Source organism: Lolium perenne, chromosome 2, assembly GCF_019359855.2.
Source record: "Lolium perenne isolate Kyuss_39 chromosome 2, Kyuss_2.0, whole genome shotgun sequence".
Taxonomy (NCBI): domain Eukaryota; kingdom Viridiplantae; phylum Streptophyta; class Magnoliopsida; order Poales; family Poaceae; genus Lolium; species Lolium perenne.
This window is the reverse complement of record NC_067245.2, coordinates 266,548,977-266,566,904: the sequence shown is the minus strand read 5'-3', so window position 1 is coordinate 266,566,904 and position 17,928 is coordinate 266,548,977. Positions and strand designations below refer to the sequence as shown.

Sequence of the window (17,928 nt, the reverse complement as noted above, 5' to 3'; positions counted from 1 at the left end):
ATATCTATTATTTTTGTAATTTATATGGAGGGAACATTAAGATTTAAGAATATGGAGGGAAAGAGTTGCTAATCGTTGGATTTGAAAGCGACAATGGTTGATAACTGCGAGGAACGCACGTTGAAACCTGACAACTCCTGACTGATCTGCTCCACAAAACCAAACGCTCAATATTGGCTTTTAAGAGGAGCTAGGCTGTAATTTTCTAGGTTGTCAATGGTTGTATACAAAAACAAATATTGAAAATTAGGAGGTGTCTGATCCATGAAGAAGATGATTAACTATCCTATTAAGTTATTCAACCATAGAGGCTCCAATTCTCGCTTATATCGTTTTGGCTAATTTACTCAAGTATGGTATACTACTAGCACAAATAATTCAAGCTAATATCAATATAACTATGGGAGTGACTTTCCCAAGAGCAACTTAAAAAATATATATTTCTCACCCAGCCGCTGATAATTATTCCATCAAGTTCTTCGCGTATCTTTTGCAGTTGTACGAAAGTCATTGTCTAGATCGGACGAGTCTCGGCGGCGATTTAGAACCATTCATTTCTCGATCTTCCGAGATATATATAAAAAATGCATAATACTACAATAATGAACTATCTCCAAACAAGTTACAACACAATTACCCACAACAAGTAATTCAATCACAATGCTACAATTTCCAGATGCAACAGATCGAAAATAGCAAATTCTTTTATTTAATCAAATAGAGCGGTACATCATGAGAACTTTGCATAATCGGACTCACAAACATGTGAGGACTGAGGAGTAACACATCAAGCACACACACCGAAATCCATAAGCAACGCATGTAAGGATGCGTGCATGCATGTACGTGGAGCTCTAGGAGTTCACTAGTACCAGTACATGTTCTCCGAAATCAATTCAAATCACACATAAAAAAAAGCAAATGATGATTCTGCAAAACACACAATTAAGTAGGCAGTGGTACTTAAAATAGCCAATCATGTACGCATGCTGGCGCGTATCCATGCACGTGCGGCGGATGCACCGGCCGGGTTCAGTTGGGGCACTGGAAGCCGGAGGGGGCGTTCCTGCCGCAGTTGTTGAGGACGAGGCTGAGATTGATAGGGAGGTTCAGGTTGATGCCTAGAAGGTTGAGCCTGAGCGCCGTGCACAGGCACACCGCCGCCTCCAGGTCCACCAGCCCCTGGATCAGCGAGCAGCACGGCTGCACGGGCGGGCTCCCCAGAGTCACGTTCAGCAGCCCGAGCACATTCGCGCATACGCCCAGCTTCAGCGCGTCCACCGGGCACTGGGTACCGTTGTTATTCCCGCCGCCGCCATTGCCGCCACCTCCGTTTCCGCCACCTCCGTTTCCGCCACCACCGTTTCCGCCGCCACCGTTCCCGCCTCCACCACCATTGCCGCCGCCACCACAGTTGCCGCCACAGTTGCCGCCTCCCCCGCCCCCTCCTCCGCCACCCCCGTTTCCGCCGCCACCTCCGTTCCCGCCGCCACCACAGTTGCCGCCGCAGTTACCGCCTCCCCCTCCCCCTCCTCCGCCACCGCCACCGCCACCACTCCCACCCCCGCCGCTGCCCCCGCTTGGAGGGCAGGGACGTCCGGTGGCATTGGCGAAGGTGAAGAAGAGAATGTTCAGGGCCAGGAGCGTAGCGATCACTTGCACTTTCTTCGCCATGGCTGCCTAGCTAGCAACAATTGCAAGTTGTGGTTGTGTGTGGTAGTGCAAGGGCAGCTCGGGTGGTATTTATAGGGAAGCCAAGGGTGCCGATATCATTGCTTCTCCATGCATCTGAAGAGCCAGCTATAGCTGCGCGTGGATACAAGGTGATCATGTGAGGGGAATTGTTTGGACTGAGTAAGCCAGTGTCGTCGTGTCGACTCGAGCTGGTGGCAGATCGATGACAAGTACAGGAGAGAGACAAGCTGACAAGGGAGTGGTTGCTTGCATATTTGAGTTTCTGGTGTACGGGTGTATCACCGTGAAAAGTTTAATACTACGTATCGTTTTCCGTTAGCTCAAGTCACTCCCAACTTTCCAGTTAATTTGGCTGTGTACTTGCGAGCTTAGCTGGATCCAGGACGCATGTATACGTACGTAAATGGTTTATAGCCTGTGTCGTTCTCGCCGATTCGATCCCCGGCCGTCGTCCAGTTAGCTACCTAGCGAGCTAGCTATAGGATTATAGATAGGTAGCCATCTCGTGACATGTACGTACCATGTAAGGAAGGATGCATGCATGGCCTAGCTTGCACTCTGGGCCGTCACGTCGTACATTTCCACCAAGCACTACATGTATCACATGCATCGTCGTGCTAACATAACGAACTTGTAATCTACAGTCAACATCGAGTTGTACATTCGCAATTTTTCGCTTGCCCCCTACTTGTAATCTACAGTCAACATGCGTGCAATTAGAGTCGGTTAAACCTTCTCCATCTTTGGCAGTGCAAAAAGGAAAATGTAGAACTCGCAAAGAAATCTCAGTTTGCAGTATATATACCATCATGATTCAGGAATGAGGCCTAAACCTTCACTAGTACAGAAAGGAAAGTATAGAAACTTAGCAAAGACATCTCAGCTTTCAGAACTCGCAAGACATCTTTGAAAGATTTTGCTGGAAATATTAATACTGAACCTTTTTAATCATGAGGAAGAAAACAAAAATAAAATCATTACATAACTTGATCGAAGAATATTACAAGAAAAATTAGTTCGAGGTATCAAATATTTTTACACAAAAGGGTGTGGACTTGAATACCCAAAGGGATGAAGTACTCCACATTATGGTACGATAGTATACATGCAGTAGAGCAACTTGGTTCCTGCATGCTACAATCCCAAAGACTAGGAAAATTACCACATATTGCAATTTGGTGAAAATATAGAAAGTTCTTGTGGAAAATATATAATTAAAAGATACAATCCTCATTTTCGCTAGGAAAGAGACTATTTCCGACCGGGAGGACTCACTGCATCGGTATTCAGTTTCCTGCGAACTAGTGGCACGTTACAACCTCATACAGGTGCTCTTTTTTTTATCTCGTCCCGCAGCACGGATCCATTGTTCAATCCACCAATCTTATTAGATCTTGATCAAATGAAAGATCTGATTTCGCAAACCTTATTTTACTTCTTTATTTCATGCAGGTATCCTTGCACGCAAAAATTAAAACACCTAAGCAAGAAACACGAGGAGAGATTCAATAGTCACTAGCTAATATATCTTTCGGAGTCTGGACGCAAAAATAAAAGTCTAATCCTCTGCCTAGTTAAATCTTGAGTCAAAGTACACATTCTATGGACTATTTGTAGTATCTTTTACCACTGAAATATTTTTACACAAAAACAGTAGGGAAAACACTTTTTGTCATTTCTATACATTTTAAAAAGCGGTGGGTATATTTACATTCTTAAGTCAAAGGATATATTATGATTGATGTAAACAATAATGAAATCTTGATAGTACTTTATTTGAGATAGGTTGGCATGATCAAGCTTGAATGTCGACAATTATTTATTTATAATGCCGATAATAATAATTGCAAGAATAACAACAACAACAATTATAATAATAGTGCTAGATTTATTATTTATGATGATACAAAATGTTTCAATTCATGTAATATAGATCATCTCGACAAAAAGAAGTGCATATAGCAATTTGCTTTATTATTTATAAATTATTTTAACTACAACGAGTTTAATTTCATAATACATGGTTTCACTTTCATTTATAGGTAAGGACATCTAACTTCTAAGTGTGTAACTGAAGATGACGTGAGTCATGGAATTACAAACAGCGAGTTATTCTCGCCATTTTTGTTTTTAGTGTCTCAAACTGTAGACAATCAATTTTCAAGTAAACACGATATTTGTTTTAAGGTTTTCCATAGATATTGTTTAAATAGAAATATTTTAAACCTTCTAAGATCTAAGTGATTTATTATTGCAATCACACAATAAATCGACCATTTATAACATGATAAAACTATATCTTCCTTATTGCAATTGGTGTGATCATGTTACATGACATGAAAATTATGTGTGAGCAGAGCCTAGAACAAGTGGGGAGAACAAGACACATACACTACCTCTACTTCTGAATAATTATTTTTGTAGAAATTTCAATTTCCATATTTCCCACTGATAGATATTAAGTGGAAAATTATAATATTATTTACGACACATGTTATCTGTTTTTCGTGATAAGAAAACATCAATATTTCCTACCCCAAAATAAAAATTATGAATATAAACAAATAATTAACTAATTTCTCGATCAGTTTCAAAAAATTCAAGATGTCACTCTTACATTTACGAGAGCCACTATTCTAGTTAAGTTAATTAGTAGTGGACTGAGATCTACTCGCTTCCACAGAAAACTATATGGTTTAAACTATGAAAAGGCCATTTGTTTGATTTTATAGGTTACCTAAACTTACCAATATGTTTTCGCTTGATTTTGCGAAGTATAAAAATATCTATTATGTAATAAAAGCAATATAAGAGGTTCTAATAGTGCCACCACGTTAATCCACATTATCTTAATTCTCTAGACGGTTAGATGTAAAAAAAAATATGACTATGATTTAACTAGGACAAGGTAATTAATTACGTAAAATGTTTTTTGATGTGTAATGAGACGTGCCAATCACAAGATTCTATATGGCTATATTTAACTAGGATCATGCATATATGTGTAACGAGACGTGTGGTTCCTAGATAGTTAAAGAAAAGATAAAAATAAGTACAAGTGCATGTAACGAAATTTGTGTCCAAATGAGAAGACGTGAGGTACATGAACATCCACCAATATGAATTTTCAACGAATGACATGATAACTATTCGCTTAAGGATTAAAGGCCTTTTCCCATATGGGTAATAGAAATTATTAGAACAATATTTCTTAATTTTAGAAATACAACTTAAAATTTTGAATACTATGTATTCCCATATAGGTAATATACATTTATTTGTAAGTTATCTTAAACACATTGAATACGATGCCCTCGTATTTGCGAGGGCCACCTGCTAGTTGCAATAACAATGATTGTGCTAGTTCTCATATTGTTTGGAAAAAGTATCTCCCTAATTTTGGAGGTCTTGTATAATAGCAAGAGCTTTGCATTTAAACGCAATGAAATTTTCTCTCTTTTGATCTTGTTTATCTCTTGCCCTGGAAATTACACAGCTTCGAATAAGCACTCTTCGTTAGTTACCTTATCTTATGCCGAGGAAATCTCAACGGTTGTTTTCTGGGTGCGTGTGTGCTTGTACGAGTGTGTTTACGAAGTGAGTTTTAGGGCATGTGTAATCCCGTCTTATTTTAATTGTGCCATGTAATCTAGATATGACGGTAAAACATGATGTATAATGGGTTATTTTTTAGTTTTATCTTCAGTAACTAGACATCCTAAATATATGGCGAGACAGATTGTGCTAAGAGATCATCTCTTAGCTAAGAGAAGGCAAAATCTTTTTTTAACTTTCTCTTTCCTCCACATTAGCATTTATCCTATGTGGCATTGCTAAGATAGCATCATTGTACATGCCCTTAATCACATAGTTTTTGAATAGGGTCTTAATCACATAGTTTATTGAGAGCATCCCAGCCGTCTCCCCGACGAGGCCCCCAGTAAGCCTTTTTTTTGCATCTGGATGAACGAAAACGGTCCAGCAACGCTCCCGAACCCTCGTTTTCGTCTGGATTAAGCCTATCATCCGTCCGGGGAGCCCAGGCCATCCCCTGCCCCCCCTCCCCCCCCCCCCCCCGGGGAGCGCTTGAGTACTCCGGACGAAACGAAAGCGCGGGAAACGCCGAGAAAACTTCCCGCGCAGCTGGTGGCCCGAACTTGTCGGCGAGAGAGACCAATCGTCGTCCTCATCGCGCTGAAAAAGCCTGCCGCCGGTCATTCTTCGCCGGCAGCGTAACTTCCACACGTCGAGTTAATGCCAATGCCTCGGTGTCACGCGCGTTGACCTCTATTTATCGCCGAACTACCGCACCTGGCCGCATTCACCACGCCTCCGTCTCCCTCAAACTTCCACAATCTCCCCAACCTCGAGCTCGGCGACCGCAATGGCGAACAACGACGGCCCTTCCAACAACGGCTTCGGCCGCCGCTCCCTCCACCAACGGGAGGGGCGGCTCCTCCACATGGCGGGGTACCCGGCGCCGCCGGACTTCCGCGCACCGCGAGGATGGCGTCTCAGCGCGGGCGGCGTCCCGGACCCGCCGCCGCTAACAACACGCTCCGCCCTGGAGGCGGAGATCGACGTTGTGCTCGTCACTCTCAGTGACGAGCAACGCGCGGAGGAGCGGTTCTGGCCGGACAACTACACGGCGTGGACGGAGTTCTTCCGATGCAGGTACGAGCGCGAACTCGCCGCTTACTATGGCCCTCCTCCACCTCCCGCCAGGAACAACGCCACCGGCCGCCGCCGGTGGTGGAGCACACCCTCGCGAATGTGCTCACGAACATCGAGGGAGGGAAATCCCCCGTTCTGGGTATGCCACCACCGGAGGCGGCTACCATGTCGCGCTAACACGGTAGCTCCTGGACGCCGAGGAGGATGGCGTCGTCCTCCTCCTCGTCTGGGCTGCGGTCCGATTCCAGGTCCGGCGGGTCGGCGCCTAAGCGCTAGGTCAAGAAGGAGCCGATGTCTCCGGCGACACCGCGCTTCGTCAAGAAGGAGCCGGCGTCGCCACCGCTGACCAGAGGGCGCAGCAACGGCGCCCTCGTCATCCGCGACCAACCCTGCTCCTCTCCATCGCGCGGGCGGAAGAGGAAGTCATCGAAGAAGGAGGCCACCGCGGCCGCCGCCACGAACTAGCTCGCCGAGGAGGAAGCCCAGCGCGCGAGGATGCCGCGGTGGAGGAGGCGATCGCCAGGTCGCTGAAGGACCTGGTGCCCGCCGACAATGCCCTCCCCATCGACACCGCGCTGGAGTGGTCCAGGCGGGACTGGGAGCAGCAGGAGGCGGAGCAGCAGCGGCGGCTGCTGGACCTGGCTGCTGCGCGGCGACTCACCGTCCGCACCGCCGCACCGGCCTCGGCAACGAACGCCGCGCCCAGGCCCGTCGAGCTGATCAAGCTCAAGGAGAGCAGCGAGGATGACCTCTACCGGTTGACGCCGCCACGCGACGGCGGCCCAAGCCAGTGTTCTAGCCGCTGGTACGAGGCGCCGCCGTCCGAGGACAGCGGTAACTCGAGCGATGATGTAATATCCCAGGTAATGGGGTTACAAAAATAGAGGAAACAAATGTGTGCATTGCATTCATGCATAGAAAATCTGGGGAATTTTCGCGCTTTAAAGTAAAATAGTCACAGTAACTGAAGTTTCACTTGACCTTGGTGGAATTGAAATAGCTCATCAAGTCAAGCGCTATAAACCTCAATGTGACTTTGCTAAAACCTTGTTTTGGGTAGAGATAATTTGATCTAAGGGGTTAGATCAAATGGAACTAATAATCAACACAACAACACTTTACTCAATGATCAATTGCTTGATCTTATAAAAGATCATAATAAGGTAATCCTTGTCATAACATATGAACACCAATTCAGTTGTAAATCAAGTAACAATAAAATGGAGAAACCATTCTTCACTTATCTTTTCCATGTCTTAAACTAATCCTTGATCCTACCATGAACCTCATGGTATTCATTTTACTTCATTCTTGGAAACATGACAAGGAGATCAACTCTAGAAATATATATTCTTCTCTATTCCATATTATTATACATCAAATCTAGAGATGTGAGATTCCTATATTATTTACTAGAGAAGAAATGACAACTTTGAGCTAAACCTTGGATATGCAACCATGTATTCAAATAATCATCATAAGAGAAACCCTAGGATATTATTCCAGACCATCCCTAGAGAGAGAACTCAATTATGTTAAACATAGATATTGATGATCACATCATTCTCTATGGAGCCTAACCTTAAGTTAGTATTAAAGTCCTTCCGAAAATGAGAGAGACCATTCATACCAATTCCAGCCTTAATTATTAAGCAATCAAGGACAACCTTTGAACTAAAGTATTAGGAGGTAAACCATTTCATCTTAGAGTGGTGAGATAACCAAATATCAGATAGAATAAGACCAAATCCCTGAGTTGATAAAATAAGGATAAGACTAATCCAACTAAGCTAGATAATTGAATTCTTAGCCTAGATACCTATTGAAATATGGTGAGTACACCATAAACCCTAGAATGATCATTCCTATATAAGAGAGCTCAAGATCTGGTGCTACACTCAAGTTAGTTGAGGCAACACTTTAATTTGAGGGAGAGAACTATCCATATAACCAGAATATTATATCATCATTGATTAAGTAGAACCCTAACATAATATCTCAGGCATTCTCCTGGGATATAAACTTTAGAGGCAACCATAGTAGTCCCATCCTAGAAAGTAAAATAGAAGTGCTATACCTTAATTGATCAAGACAATGCTTGATCATAGAAGTGAGAACCCCATTTAAGGAGAGATCCTTAGGAAGCCAAACCTTGATCATTATAAATTGAGTGATGATCATAAACCTAAGAACTTGAGGAAATGATATCAAGAATAAGTTGATCATGTCTAACCATGATCATGCTCTTGAGGTATGTGAGGATAAGATAAATCTTAATAAGATAAGTAGATATCATTCACCACATGAAATCATAGGGAGATAACTAGTAAGAAACTCTAAGCTTATATCCCAACCTTAACTTGTGAACCACTTGGTGATCATAAGTAGAATCCTACCACATTTACGTTACACCTATTCTTCACTTAAGAACCACAAGAAAACCTTTAGAATCAAACTCTATACTTTATAGGGTGAGAAACCATCCATCCATATGACCAAAGTTAACTATAAAAAGAACTACAACCAATGTAGTTATTTCAATGATTAATTGAGGATATTAAAAGAAGTTAATGGGTAGAAGATAAAACCAATTCTCAAATCCTCAGTAATTAGAGAAGCACATGAATTATTAAGCAAGTAACCACCTTATAATGGATAGGGAGAATAAAACCTAGTTGGTGAATCATTGGAGTAATCACAAATATAAACCTAGTGTACATTTGAGTTCCAAACCACATGCTATTAGGTGAACCTCATTAGAACCCTAGAAATTGCTCACAAACTACATCTTATGTTTCAATTATGAACCTAAGATTAACCTAGTGCTAAATTCTATTATTAAGACCCATAGGTGTTGATCAACCACATATCATTATACCCAAGACCAAACCCTGATGAGAGTAATACCTACTCTAAGTATTTCAAGGTGTTATTGAAATAATAGTACAAGTATTAAACTTGAAATAGAATTAAGATAAACCTCACAAGACCTTAATAAATAAGTGTTCACATAAATTCATGTGTAAGTGACCAACATTACCAAATGAGAGATCAAGTCCTTAGAAATATTTTAGCACATGAAATCATGCCACTTAGTCACTTACTTAATAGAACTCCATAAACAAGTCTTACTTGGTGACTTGTTCTTTACAAAGTAAAACCCAATAAAACCCTACATATTATCAAATAAGAACAATATCACCTTGGAAACTACTTTGAGTCCTTCCAAGATAATATTCAAATTCATGTCATATGGGTACTTAATTCAAAACCAAATAGTAATTAAGCAACCAATATTCTAGGAACCATATTAAAATTGCTAATGAACCACAACAATCTTTCAAGTGCCTTGAATGTATTCCAGCAGAATTTCAAACAAGCAAATCCTACAAAAGAGATTGAATTCAAAACTGAATTTAAATAAGCAAATATAAAAAAATAGAAAATAAAAACAGAAAAGAAAAAGAGGAGAGAAAAATCTTACCTGGACTCACCTAGCCGAACAGTCCACCAGCAGCCCGTTAGGCCCAGCCCAAACCACAGCCCAGCCTGGCCCAAAGTACCCCTTCGTCTAAAAAAATAGAGGAGAGGGTCGTCCTCATCCTCTCCAGTACGCATGCCGGCCAGCTCGACGCCGTGCTTCCCTTCCCCTCTCGCTGGCAGCCTCTCCTTGCTCCAATTCGTGACGAGGATCGTGTTCCAGCGCAGTATAAAAGCCCTACGACGAACCCTAGTCGCATTCTTCTTCCTATGCTCCGTTTTCTCACCATGCCGAAACCCTGGCCACCCACTCCACCTTACCGCCGACGACCGAGGCCTTCCCGAGGCAAACCGAGCCCACCACCATGACCGCCGTCCTCGACAAGCTACGCCCACGGGAGGAATCGAGTTGGGGTGCCCGAAATCGACGCCGATGACAACATCTTCTCCGGCGTCGGCATCAACCAATTCCGGCGAACCAGGCCGTCTCCGGCCATGCCGTCAAGTCCTACGTGCTCCTGGTGAGCTCCTGAACCTCTCAGCATCCGTAGTTCGCTTGATTCATCGTCGTAGTGTCGCCGCCTCATCTAACCCGCCTCTGCAGCACATCACCGCCGCCGCCGCTCCGGTGACCATTAGCTAGCGGCGCCGCCACCATAATGATCACCGTGAAGCGCTGAGTCGAGTAGGCATAATGGTGCGTCTTCGGGAGTAGCCAAACTCCGGCGATCGTCGCCAATTCCCGCCGACAGTGAGCCCCATGCCACAGTGGCGATTTTGACCTCAGTCAATGCATGCGTGGCAGCTGACGTGGCCACTGGCCCACCAGTCAGTGGCTAGGGGTAGTTATAACCCGGGTACATTTAGTCATTTCGTTTAAAATTTAATTTCAGAAAATTGCTGCAACTTCAAATGAATTTAGAATATTCAATTTAAGTCAGAAAAATCTAAATAAGATATTAAAATTCTTAGAAAAGAAAACTCTATCCAATAAAAATATAAAATGAAATTTTTATTTTTAATAAAAATTCAATTATTTAATACTTGTTATTTAAGCCTTTAATTTTAATTCTAAATTCAATTAAAATTCAATAATTGGAAACACTTTCCAAATTATATAAAAACCAGTAAATAAATAAAGAAAACATTAAAACTAATTTTCTTTATTTGTTAATTTGATAAATCATTATTAGAAGGATTTAAACCCTGATTAATAATTACCTTAATTATTAAATTCAATTAAAATTCAATAATTGGAAACACTTTCCAAATTATATAAAAACCAGTAAATAAATAAAGAAAACATTAAAACTAATTTTCTTTATTTGTTAATTTGATAAATCATTATTAGAAGGATTTAAACCCTGATTAATAATTACCTTAATTATTAATTCTTTAAAAATAATAAAATGAAAAGTATAATATTATTTTTGTTCCAAAGTTATTAATAACTTCAACTTTATTAATGAAGTTATTAATTCAAGAACTTTAGGGTAATTAGTAAACCCTAGTTCCCTAAGAAAGAAAACTAGAAACTCATCATCTCATGTGAAACCTAAAACCCTAACTCCATTTGGAACCCTAGTGCCATTATTACTTGTGAACCCTAATTTGCTTCTAAACCTAACCCTAGGTTAGAACATGGGATCATGTTACTCAATTATCATAGAACCATGATTAGCAACTAAAGACATATCTAGGTTTACATAAAATATAGAACCCTATCAATAGCAATTTAGCATTCCGTGTATGCATACCATTAGACCAAGTTGATCAAGTAGGATCAAACCTAGACCCTATCACCAAGGATCTCATCCTTTATTAACCTTAATTAGCATCACACTATTGTGATGAACTCCAATAGCAACTATGCCAAATCTTGAGCATTACCTAGCCATATCCCACAAAACCCTACTAAGTGTTGGATACTTATCAACCATCCTATTACGGAGTCAATTATTCCTTACTTAGTGGATCAAATAGCAAACCCTAGACAACCTCAATCCTAATTGTAATACTTCTTATTACATAAGAAGTATGTTCTTCAAAAGTTATTCTTTTGAAATGAATTAGGAGTAGCCATCAAACCTGCTTATAAGGACCTATAAACCCTAGCTAGCTATCATCAACAAGATGAACCAATCTTGATAGCAACCTTGTATGAACAATTGCTTAGGATGCCTAGGCTTAACTCAACCTTACAAGCCCTTGGTGTTGATGAATCCAACTAGGTTGTGATCCATCTACTACTTACTCCAGAAAACAATTAGAACCATGGAAATGATGGGGTTCGTAGCATAGAAAACAAAAATTTTCCTACCGCAAGACGAATAAATCCAAGATCTAATCTATGGAACACCCAAGATCTAATCTACAAGATCGAAGCAACGAGATTGATATGAGACTAACCCTCGAAGATTTCCAAAGCCTACGAGATTAGATCTCGTTGTTGGTGTAGACGATCATCCCCGATCTTGCAATCCGCGACACTTCCGTACTCGGTCGCGTGTACGGTGTCGATGAAGCCCGTCCTCTCCCCGTTCCAGCGGGCAGCGGAGGTGTGGTAGATCTCCACGGAATCCCAGCAGCACGACGGCGTGGTGGTGGTGGTGGAGGAGAAAAACTGCAAGGCTTCGCCAAGCCGGTACAGCACTATGGAGGAGAGAGGGGGGCGGCCAGAGCTAGGTCTGAAGGGGGTGACCGCCCCCCTGCCCCCTCCCCTCTTTATATAGGGGGGGAGGTCGGTTTGGGTGGCCCCCCAAAGCCCCAAACCCATCTAGGGCCGGCGGCCAAAGGGGGGAGGGGGAATTCTTCCCCCCCAAGTTGATCCCCCCTAGGGTTTTGGGGAAAACCCTAGGGTTGGCCGGCCTGGGCCTTGAGGGGCAGGTGCCCCTGGCCCATTAGGCCAGGGAGCATCCCCTCGGCCCATGCTAGGCCCCCTAGGGTCGTGGGCCCACTGGTGGGACCCCCGGAACCTTCTAGAGCCTTCCCGGTCTTTCACCGGAAAAATCCCGAACTTTTCCGAAACCTAGAAATCAACTTTCCTTATATGAATCTTATTCTCCGGACCATTCCGGACCTCCTCGTGATGTCCTGGATCCCATCCGAGACTCCGAACAAACTTCGTCTCCATACCATATTCCAAATCTACCTATGCGACATCGAACCTTAAGCGCGTCACCCTACGGTTCGCGAACTATGCAGACATGGTCGAGACTCCTCTCCGAGCAATAACCAATAGCGGGATCTGGAGATCCATAATGGCTCCCACATATTCAACGATGACTTAGTGATCGATTGAACCATTTACATACGATGCCGATTCCCTTTGTCACGCGATATTTTACTTGTCCGAGGTTCGATCATCGGTATCTCCATACCTTGTTCAACCTCGTTACCGACAAGTACTCTTTACTCAAATCTTAGTGGTATGTCATCTCTTATGATCCAATCATATGCTTGCAAGCTAATCGAGATGACATTCCACCGAGAGGGCCCCAGAGTATATCTATCCGTCATCAGGATGGACAAATCCCACTATTGATCCATATGCCTCAACTCACACTTTCCAAATACTTAATCCCATCTTTATAACCACCCATTTACGCAATGGCGTTTGATGTAATCAAAGTACCCTTCCGGTGTAAGTGATTTACATGATCTCATGGTCGAAGGACTTAGGCAACTATGTATCGAAAGCTTATAGCAAATTGAACTTAATGACTTGATCTTATGCTATGCTTATTTGGGTGTGTGTCCATTATATCATTCACCTAATGACATAACCTTGTTATTAATAACATCCAATGTTCATGATCACGAAACCATGATCATCCATTAATCAACAAGCTAGTTATACAAGAGGCTTACTAGGGACTCCTTGTTGTTTACATAACACACATGCATCAATGTTTCGGTTAATACAATTATAGCATGGTATGTAAACATTATCATAAACTCAAAGATATTATAATAACCATTTTATTATTGCCTCTTGGGCATATCTCCAACAGTCTCCCACTTGCACTAGAGTCAATAATCTAGTTTACATTTGTAAAGATATAACACCTTGGCCTTCTGGTGCTTTATCATGTTTTGCTCACGGGAGAGGTTTTAGTCAACGGATCTGACTGTTCAGAAATGTATGTATTTTGCAATTCATTTGCGTCTCGACGCATCACTCATTTTCCAAATGAGTCAGCATTAATTGTATATGCTTAGTCCTCTGGTGGAACCTTAATTCCGCGGTCTGAAAATAAGTCACTAATATTGTCATACACAATATAGCTTCAAAGTTCTGACACTATCGGAACTACACCAAGTTCTCAAAGAACTTTTCGACTTAACATCCTCAGTCATTGTCAAAACAATGATATACTCTGCCTTCATTTGTAGAATCCGTCACAATATTTAGAACTCATCTAAATCTGGCATAGACATATTCTAGCTCATTGTGCTACCCTTTTAAATAACACTTAGCCTAATTGAGATTGAAATTTTATTTTATATGTGACCAAACTAATATCGGTGCAACACTTTACAGCGATTTGTTTGTCATTACCCATATAAAACTATATATATCCTTGGTTCTTCTAAAGCACTCAGGGATATTATTACTGTTGTCCAATGATCATTACATGAATCATTCTGGTATATGCTCGTAACACTTTAGAGCACATGATATCTGACTTTGTACATATTACTCGTGATCTAAAATCGCTCATGTGTTTTTACTCATCGAGTGTCAAATACACTCAAGTCTTGTTAAACCTTTACATGAAAAGAACACCTTCTTAATATTGAACCACTTCAATATTCATTCTATGTACTTTGACTTAAACTTATTATGTGTTTTAATCTATCTTCATAGATCTTGACACTAAATATGTTTCAGTCCATATCTTTTCATTGAAGTTAATTCTCAATGAAACCTTTTTAATCAATTATATAATTACATTATTTATAATCAACGATATGTCATCTACATAAAGTGTTACAAATATGTCTCAGCGCTCCCACTTAATTTCTTGCGAATGCAAGCATCTTCATCGTTTCTTGTGAAATCAAAAACTCTTTGACTATTTCATCCGGTAAAGATTCCAACTCCGCGATACTCACTTCATCCAATTGAAGTTTGTATACCTATCTAGTATTCCACGGACTAGCAAAACAATTGGTTGTATCTTGTATACACCTTTAATACACACGTCTGACAAGTAATGTATTTTGCCATCCTACTAGCATATCTCATAAAAGAAATATGTAGTGATTACTAGAATAATCCACATAGACTATAAGCATTGCTACGGAAGATCTAATCTTATCGTAGTCAACTCTTTGAACTTTGTCGTAAACAACTTTTCGACAAGTCAAGCTTCTTTAAGGATATTCCATCCAAGTCCATCTATTTTATAGATCCATTTACTTTCAAAAAGTATTCATCTATCTTGGATTTCATGGCGCATAGCCATTTTAACGAGTCAGGGCCCATCATAACTTCTTTGTTTGCAGTTGGTTTATCATTGTTCAAAATCAATCCTTTGTCCACAAATCATTTATTTGATCACAAAGTAAACCATACCTACAAGGTTCAATATGTACTTCGATCTCCATGGCTAAAACACTTTGTAGTCATGGGAGCCATGATTGTCGTAGCTGCTTCCGGAACCATTTCCGATGCTGCGCTACTCTGATCATTATGCTCAGGTTCATAAACCTTATCAAGTTCTATTGTCCTCCCACTCAAATACTTCGCTAGAAAACAATTTCTTGGAAATAATCAAGTAACATTAACAAACACTTTTGTCTTTTACTTCATAGTGGGAAGAATTCCCAATCCATTCTCTTGGGATAACCAACAAAGATATTCATCCGGTTTTGGTTGTAAACTTATTTACTTATACCAAAATTTTAAGAAAGGACTATTAGGGTTTATACCCATGCCATAACTTGTATGGTGTCATTTCAACGGATCATGATGATGCTCTATTCAGTGTAAAAGCGGTAGTCTCTAAAGCATAATCCACAAAAATATAATGGCTTCATATTATTTTATCTCATCATTGATCCAACAAGGTTTGGATACGTCTCTCGGACACTTTATCATCACTATGATACTCCAAGAAACGTGAGTTGTAGAACAACTTCATAACTCTCTTAGATGTTCGCTAAAACTCGTAATTCAAATATTTCCACTATGATCCAATCATAGATATTTGACTTTTCTATTACGATGATTTCCACTTCATGCTAAAATTTATTTGAATCCATTCAAATGTTTCAAACCTCTTCCTTATCGAATATATCCACATATATATACTCAATTCATTGTTGGAAGTTTTCATGAAGTACAAGAATCTCCCGCACACAACTATGCCCAGTGAACCACATATATCATCATGTATGTTTCCACTAAGTTAGTTGCCCGTTCAACTCTTGGCCTATGAACGGTATTTAAGTCATTTCCTTTTAGAAGAGATTTGCAAGCGCCAAATGATTCAAAAATCATATGACTCCAAAAATTCCATTCAAATGGAGTTCCTTCATGCGTTCCTTTCTAACATGACCTAAATGGCGGTTCCACTAATGAGTGGAATTCAAATCGTTTGCCTTATGGCATTTTAGCGTCAGTGTTATGTATGTGTGTTTCACCATTAAGATTTATAATAACTTATCCATCGTACATGGAGCAATGTCATAATTTGAACAACTCGTTGTTTTCATTTGACCAGAGCAAAATAACAATTTATTAAGTTCTTTATTATAAACTCGAAGGGCTAGGTAGAATGCCAACGACAAACATAATAACACTTTATTATGTTCCAGACGTGCATTATTACCATATTCCTTATCGATCACTTAGGCCATCGTATTCTTGTATTGCGTTGTATTGTATGACATCTCATACCAACCAATCTGGTACAAATACCCAAGAATTTTATTATGTGACCAAGCAAGGAATACATCCATAACATGTATATCATCTATATACACCTGAGCTAGACTTTCTAGTCTTTTCCTTTCTTTCTGCCAAAATATCTTTGTGGTTTCTCTTTTAGCTTTCCCCATTCTCAGAAAACACTTCACCTTCAATAACTTCTAGGTCCATTGGTCAAATACCAATAACCTTGAGGTTCTTACCTTGAAGTTGATCATCATATGACAAGTGTTCCAGACTTCACTATTAGTAACTTTGTAATATGATGAACAATTTCAGTCATAATTTTATCCATCATATCATGACGACTTTCCGAGACCATGTCTGCACATGCTAGGCTCGTAAAGTTTAACCTCAGTATTCACATGTGCAAATCTGGCTTGCACCCGTTGTATGCACACGTAGAATCTATCACACCCGATCATCACGTGATGCTTCGAAACGACGAGTCTTAGCAACGGTGCATACTAAGGACGATCATTTCATGGATATGCGAATATCGTTAGTGCCCAACTTAGTTGGAGGATTGGGGCCTTTGGCGTCTTCAACCTTCGTACATTCCCATAAAACTTATGAGTTTATGTAGGCTCACTCGATTATATTCTATCATCTTGCAATAAGGTCTTAGATCTCACATATATCTACTACCTCTCTTTTTTATGAAAACAAAATTTTCAGCTCCTTACTTTTCAAACGGATTTGAACTTCAAGTTTCACGGAGACAAGATGATTGGGTACTAATTGAAACCATTGCTCTTTGAATCATCAATGTGAGGTTTACTAAAAGTTTGCATTAGGACTTAATCATATCTTGATTCTTTAACAATACGGTACCAGTCCGTAAAGTTACTTGTCAGACTTAACAATATTTCTATCTCAATTACAAGACTAGCGCATGGTAGAAAACGGATGCCAATTCTACAAACTTTAATTCAAAATACTATTCAGACTATGTTCATGATAATTAGTTCATGTTTTAATCTAATTACTAATGAACTCCCACTTAATACAACATCCCTCATGGTTGTTAAGTGGCACACGATCCATATCCACTACACCAAAACCGATCATCACGTGAGATGATGTAGCTTCAATGGTGAACATCAACATGTTGATCATATCATCCATATGACTCGTGTTCA

At 40.7% G+C, this 17,928-nt stretch overlaps 1 protein-coding gene across 1 annotated transcript; it reads right to left on the bottom strand.

The window, feature by feature from the left end:
* Positions 1-684: 684 nt before the first annotated feature.
* LOC127336012 (uncharacterized) lies at positions 685-1,712 on the bottom strand. The gene has a single exon (XM_051362757.2). The coding sequence runs from the start codon at positions 1,672-1,674 to the stop codon at positions 1,033-1,035; it is 642 nt and encodes a 213-aa protein (XP_051218717.1). The 5' UTR covers positions 1,675-1,712; the 3' UTR covers positions 685-1,032.
* Positions 1,713-17,928: the final 16,216 nt, after the last annotated feature.

Excerpts from the sequence above, each read along its gene's own strand:
- LOC127336012 (XM_051362757.2), bottom strand. The coding sequence starts at position 1,674 with ATGGCGAAGAAAGTGCAAGTGATCGCTACGCTCCTGGCCCTGAACATT.